The 6,892-nt window shown below is 43.5% G+C and overlaps 1 protein-coding gene across 3 annotated transcripts in view; it reads right to left on the bottom strand.

Annotated features, from left to right (window-relative positions):
• Nucleotides 1-2,526: 2,526 nt before the first annotated feature.
• The window catches only part of LOC120302601 (SITS-binding protein-like), a 61,590-nt gene continuing 57,224 nt past the window's right edge, over nucleotides 2,527-6,892 (bottom strand). For all 3 annotated transcript variants that reach the window (XM_039331259.1, XM_039331258.1, XM_039331260.1), the window contains one exon: nucleotides 2,527-3,165. In XM_039331259.1, the coding sequence (XP_039187193.1) occupies nucleotides 2,992-3,165 (174 nt within the window). In that variant the 3' untranslated portion in view covers nucleotides 2,527-2,991. The remainder of the gene's footprint in view (nucleotides 3,166-6,892) is intronic.

Genomic DNA, 6,892 nt, shown 5'->3' with positions numbered 1-6,892 from the left:
CCTGGATGTCGTGTTTCAATAGGGGCCACCAGAAAGTACAGGAGACTAGATTCAGAGTCTTGGAAGAGGCCAAAATGCCCCATCGCAGGATTGTTGTGGCATTGCGAGAGGATGAGTCCCCAGAGACCCCACAAAATCAATCAGCAGTATAGAGTCTTCCAAAAATTTAAATCCTTAACTTTCAAAGGTAGTCTCCACAGTGATTTCCAGCTTCTTTAGTTTGGCTTGGAAAAACCAACTCCTCCCCTCCCCTCACCATCTTAAAGTCATGGAGCTTCAGAAATGATGATAGTTCCACAAAAAGCAAATGACAAACTGCAACTAGAGGAAGCCTCTCTTGGCAAGAAAGATAATTATGTAGAAAAATTAGTGACTAAGAACCTGTGGCATCCTTTATTTTCCATTTAAATGGCTGGTTCTTCCACAGTGAACTTGCATGGTTGCCCTGCCCCAGCCGGGGACTCACCCAATTACTTCTTCTTCAAGAAGCAATCTGAGAGTGTCTGGCTACTCAGGGGAATAAGAGGGTTGATTTCCAAAGCTTCCCCTTTCCCAGGGAAGTTTCTTCTGGCTTAGAAACTGTTTTAAATCTAAAACTGTAGAGAATCTTTAGGAGATCTAAAGAAGTTTCCTACCGGCCAGGAGCCTCTTCCGGCGGAAGTGCAGCCTTGCAAAATTCTGTTATTATAGTTTTACAATAAAAGTAGTATTGTCCTATATGGTTTTGGTTTCCTAGTATGATCTACCTGGAAGGCTGACAATGCTGAGGACAAAATGAGAACATTTCCTAGGTTATTGCAGTGATATATTTACTACCTATGTCTGTCAACCAACTGGAGAACAAATATCCTGGACAATTTGGGGAGCTTTCCAATTACACTTCGTGTCTAATTTTTTTTTTAAATTCTAATTTAAAATGCTTTTAATGTGCTATCGGCTACAGAAATAGTAGCCGATTTTCTGTATTACATGTGTTTTGGTTTTAATATGATCTTTCATTTGTTTTTCTGTGGTCATAGTATACACATGCGTTATTATATTATCCAAGAATTGACTTTACAAATGGAGGGTGGATAGGTGTGTGTATGTATTTATGTGTGTATCTTGTATTTTAAGATGGTATTTGGTTATAGTTAAAGGGTCTGTTCTGTGAATTTGGTTTGGAAATGGTGCTGTTGGTAAGAGAAGGTGGTTTAGATACAAACGTGTGCTTGGAGTGGACCTGGATTTGGTCTCTTGGAACTAAATGGTAGGCTGTACAATATTGGCTTGGATGGAGCCAGATTTATATACCAGGAATTTGGTTGGCTGTAGAAAGTGAAGCTTAGGAGAGAACTGGAAGAATTTAGTTGTTTTTGGCATAGCAACAGTGAAAACATCTGATTACTAAATTATCTCATTTGGTAGGTGAGCAAATAAGGCAATTGACTCATCTCTGCTGTTTGGTGGAGTTGCAGAAACAAAGGTAAGACGGTTACCATTATTGGCATAATGACAAATGTAAAAGCTAGGATACTTGACGAAGCTTGAAGCTTTACTGCTTCAAGAACTGGAGCTCACAGTAATGGTGGAACTGAGAGGAGCTGCAGATTTTACCACCATCTTCAGTATGACCCAGGGGAGACATTGGAACCAGCAATGTTGCCAGACACTCAGAAGCTTCATTTAATCCAAAAGGCAGCAGTCCAGTTACTCTTGTCCTCATGAGCCTATTACATGTATGCTCTGGGCTCTGCAGAAGCTTCCTATGAGCTTCTGGCTACAATTCAAAATACTGGTTGTTAGCTATAAAGTCTTTTGTTTCTTGGCAGCAAGCCATTTTGAAAAGCACCTCCTCCTAAAGATATGACCCACCTGGAAGAACCTGCTGATCCTGATTGATAACACAATGTCTAGGATTATTTGATTTATTTTATGCTCATGGTTTAATGGTTTATAATGTTTATTTGAGTCTTGCTGTGGATGTTTCAATTCTGAGTGCCTTGTGTTTATTTGCTCTTAGTTATTGTAAACTGCCAAGCCTCTGATTAGTTGCAGTGGGCATAAATGAGACAAATAAAATGTAAAATGCATGGATGGATAAGACAGATAATGGTTTAAGTATTTTCCTTCACAAGGCGTAAAATAATTTTTGGTTCAACTAAATTTTAAACTAAGTTGGTCAGGTAAACAAGGAAAACTCAGCATTTTTTTTTATTAACCAGAGTAATTTAATATCTCCACCATATCCTTGATGCAAATACTGTATTGTCTATTCCCGTGGTGGTGAACCTATGGCACGTGTGCCACAGGTGGCACACAGAGCCCTCTCTGTGGGCACGCATGCCGTCGTCACAGTCCTAAGCCTTCAGTCCTGTCCATGAGCAACCTTCATCAAAATCTCCCTGGGCAAGTGGCTTTTTAAGCTGGGTTTTATAAAACCTTTTTGCTTTAGGCCTCTGCCACCATGTGCAAAAAAAAAAAAAAAAAAGTTCAATCAATCAATTTTAACTTCTTGCGGGAAAAAAAAATCTCACAAAGTTGGAATTGATTGATTGAACTTTATTTTTAGTCCCACACAGTGGTGGAGGAAGTCACGCGTTGGAGCTAGAAAGAAGGTGCCGCGTTTTGGACAAAGAGGACCACTGGTTTGAAAGAGAGATCACAGAGGCTATCTATGTCAAAACTGAACAGCCCTCTCTCAACAGAGGAGAAGGGATACAACACAGTCCTTTCGGCAGTCTACAACACAATCCTCTCAGCAGTTCCAAGAAGGCTCCACACCCATTTGCACTACTGAGGTGACCCTGATGGCACAGATGAACCTCCAGGTGGCCTCAATGATTCTATAAAAGAATTCAAATGACCAGCTGTCTGCAAGGGGTGTAAATCCTTCCATTCCCTACCATCGGGTCAGAGCTGAAGAAGCTTCTTGGATGAGAAGCAAAAGGTCTTCAAAGAGAAAAAAGAAAGTCCAGTTGCCTCATGAAAAATTACCTTTGGGACTAGAGTCTAGGAAATCTTAATAAAAACAGGCACATTCATAAGAGGCACTGAATAATTCCTGAGGAAGCTTCCTCCATGAAACACCTGAGCAGTGTTGGTATCCATCCATTTCTGACCTTCTCTAGGTAGATAGATGTCCCTCTGGAATTGTCCTTGTTCTGTTACTGGAGCAACAATAACCTGAATTTAACAAAGATAATCTCATTAATAGTATCTGAGACACAAAATGTGTATAAATACATTTGGTCTTAACACAGAAGATAGGAACCTCACTTGAAACATGTCCACAATTATTTGATCAGAACAGCTGTAGGCACATCACAAAGTTGCCCAGTGACACTTTAAAACAGTAAGAGACATTTATATCCTGCACCTGTAATTCCAATTTTTAATACATAATAAAAATGTAAGGCTTATAATTGTAATTTAGTTGTTTTTATTATGTGATGATATATTTTGACTATATAATATGGGAATTTCTCTTTTATATAAAGTATATAAAGTTTCAAAGAAAAAAATCCAGAGGTAGATGAAAAACCTGCTCTGCTTATTTTTTAATAAGTAACAACCAGATGATTTAAAGAATTAGAGCAAAAATATTTATTTAAAGGTTTCCCGTGAGGCACTGATTTTTAAATCAACCCTGCAAATTTAAGTAGGTATCATTATACACCACAGCACTTCAGAAGCTTATCAAATACAAAATGATAAAGAAGATACAGGATCTAGGCTGCAAAAAGTCAATAGATATTGTAATGCTATGATAAAGATTTTCTTAATAGGAATAAAGACAACACTGGAGATCCTGCCCTGTAGCGGTATTACAGCAAAAGATATTAAAGATCAAAGTCTTGTTGCCTTGATACAGCAGCAATTAATTTTTTTAGATGAGTCATAATCAGCAAATCAAAATGCTTCAACATTTAATTAGATATTGGCTGTATTTGAACTTTAACTAAAAAAAGCCATTAAAGCATTAATTATTCTCTCATCTCTTCCCAGATGTCTGTTAATGCTAATTAATGATATCACATAGCACACAATTATCTTAATCATGTAGGCAAACAATATTTGAAATAGTTGGGATTATTGTGGACCAGACTATCTCATAAAAATATATATTGTAAACAAGAGAGCTGTGCAATGCTTTGGCTTTGATTCAGAAAGGCACTTTAAGTAATGTGTACATAACATTGGCTTGCAATTTCTTAAAGCTGTTTTGATTTTCCAGGTGTCATGAGGAAATTGCAGACGGCAGCCATGCAGATCAGTGAAATGACATGGCTGCTTTAAAGACCAGCAGACAAAGTGCTATGCTCACACCCCAAGACAATTTTTGGAATCAAATCTGAATAGCCTTCAACACTATTTAGATCAAAATGGGGCAACCACATCATTCACTTCTCTTGTGCTGATCCCTAACCTGCCATATAGGGATGCTATTAAAGGGTTATATCCTTCTTTACTGTGTGCAAGGCAAATTAAGGAATGGGATGGGTGGAGTCTATCATCTTAGTTTTGCTCACTTTCTATCAAATGTCACTAGTTCATGAGAAAGCATCCACCAATCACCCTCTTAATTGGGAGGGAAATGGAATACGAAGAAACAGTTTTGATAGACTGACAGATCTGATCATTTCTCCAGGCAAGCTGGCTGAGGAATTCTGGGAGTTGAAGTCCACAAGTCATAAAAGGGCCAAGTTTAAAGACCCCTGCCCTAAGATGCTGTACGTGGAGCTATTTTTATCTGAAAGCTGCAGTTGGTGCTGTTGAGTCCTTGGCGAAAAGCAGACACGAGAAGCAGTTGTAGTTCTCAGGTTTTCATTTATTCTGTGTTCAGCTTACAGGTGAAGGCTTCAGCAACGCCCAAAAGCTCCCAGCCTCTTATATAGGCAATTCCCGGGTCAATGTGTTACTTTTCCCGCGCCAGCACCCGCGCATGCGCACAGGCGCTGGCGACAGCCTGTCTGGTCCCGGGCAGCTTGCACCTGCCCGGGACTGCCTGCAAATGCCCCGAGCCCGTTTGCAAGGCTCGGGACATAACACCCCTTTCCCCCGGGCTAAGACTACTACCAACATACAATTATTTTTTTGATGCAATGTTCTACTCCCCAGTGCTCCTACTGTTTACTGGCTTTTGTTTGGCCAGCAATGTTATGTAATCCTCTAAGTATTTAGGAGGTTTCCTTGCTCTCTGTGACCTTCTCAGCTCTGGGCTTCTGACAGGTGTTCCCTGACTGCGGGGAGACGTGAGCCTGTTCTCCTTATCATGCCTTGGTGCCTTCCAAGGACTGTGCCCCGATGCCTGGCCTGCTCGCTCGCCCACCGGGCTCGTCAGGCCAGGGCTTCTGTCACTTTGTGATCTGGTTGACCTGCCTAGCTGTAGGCCCTCGGGCCCCTTGAAGTGATAGCCACTGCTGGGCGTCTCTGTAGAACCTCCTAGGTCCATCCAAGACCTGTCAGGAGGCTGTCCATTCCCTAAACCCCGTTCTGTATCCGGGCTCGTGTGGGTTTCTGTATCTTCCCAAAACTCAGTTACTCCCTGATTTGGGCTAGAGGTGTTGCGGTCGGGACTTGGTTCCTCGACCACCTCCCTGTATGTTTGACCCCCTGTAGGACTTGGGGTAAGGTCAGGCCAACTCTGGGGATTATGTGCCAGCTCTCTTGCGGGGTATGATTTATTGGGATGCTCCCGGGTATCCTCCCTGACTGGAGTACTGTGCTGTGCAGGTGAATAGTGATTGTACCCCCGGGGTGACTCCCTGGCTGGAGTAGGCGTGAATGCCTGGTAGTTGGATAGGCTCTTAGAATTCCTGTTTGGGGCACTCGCAGAATCTTGGAATGGGCCGTTTGTGGCTCCATCATTGGAGGTGGGCAGCAGCTCGTGCCCCTCCCTTTGCTCTAAAGGGTCCCCCTCCCCCCCTGGAAAAGACCCAGGAGTCTCATCTGAAAGATCCCGCCTAGGGCGGAGTTGGTCGATGTGCCGACGCAGGACACGACCGTTGTCCAGGGCTACCTCGTAGGATAGAGGACCTGTGACCCTGGAAATAGAAGCGGGGACCCATGTATGACCAGGCCCGTAATTGCGAGTCCAAACCGGGGCACCCACAAGTAGTTGTCTAGGTGCCCTAGGATGTGAGGTAGATGAAGGCAGTCTGTCCGGATGCAACCGGTCAAGCTTCGTAGTAAGTTTGCGCCCCCAGCGAAGTTCAGCTGGGCTTCTCCCTGTAGAAGTGGACGGTGTGGTGCGGTAAGAAAGGAGAAAGTCAGCCAACCTGTGATGCCAGTCCCCATAGGTGAGTCTTTTCAAGGCGTCCTTTGTGATGCGGACCATGCGTTCAGCCATACCGTTGGTGGACGGGTGGAAGGGTGCAGACGTGGCATGACGAATCATGTTAGCCTGTAAGAAAGCTTGGAATTCGGAGGAAGTAAATTGAGGGCCGTTGTCAGACACGATGACATCTGGGAGCCCGTGTGCAGCAAAAATCCCCCTCAGTACCTGAATAGTCTTTGCAGTGGTGGTGGATGAGACAGGTACAACCTCAAGCCATTTTGAATGACTGTCAACGAGGACCAAGAAGAACTGGCCCTGAAAGGGCCCAGCATAGTCAATGTGCACCCTAGACCATGGGGACTGTGTATCCTCCCATCTATGCACAGGAGCTTGGGGCATCTCTGGGCGAGAGCGCTGGCACAGGTGGCATGCATGCACCTTAGCCTCAATGTCCTTATCTAAACCAGGCCACCACAAGTGGCTGCGCGCAAGGGCCTTCATGCGAACAATGCCAGGATGACCCTCGTGGAGGGACTCTAAGATCCTAGTCCTCATTGAGGTGGGAATGACAACTCTGTTTCCCCAAAGCAGACAACCCTGAGAAGTGGACAACTCGTTCCTTTTGGACCAGAA

This window comes from Crotalus tigris, unplaced genomic scaffold (genome assembly GCF_016545835.1).
Source record: "Crotalus tigris isolate CLP2741 ecotype Arizona unplaced genomic scaffold, ASM1654583v1 scf7180000024436.1354646, whole genome shotgun sequence".
Taxonomy (NCBI): domain Eukaryota; kingdom Metazoa; phylum Chordata; class Lepidosauria; order Squamata; family Viperidae; genus Crotalus; species Crotalus tigris.
This window is presented reverse-complemented; position numbering and strand designations above follow the sequence as displayed.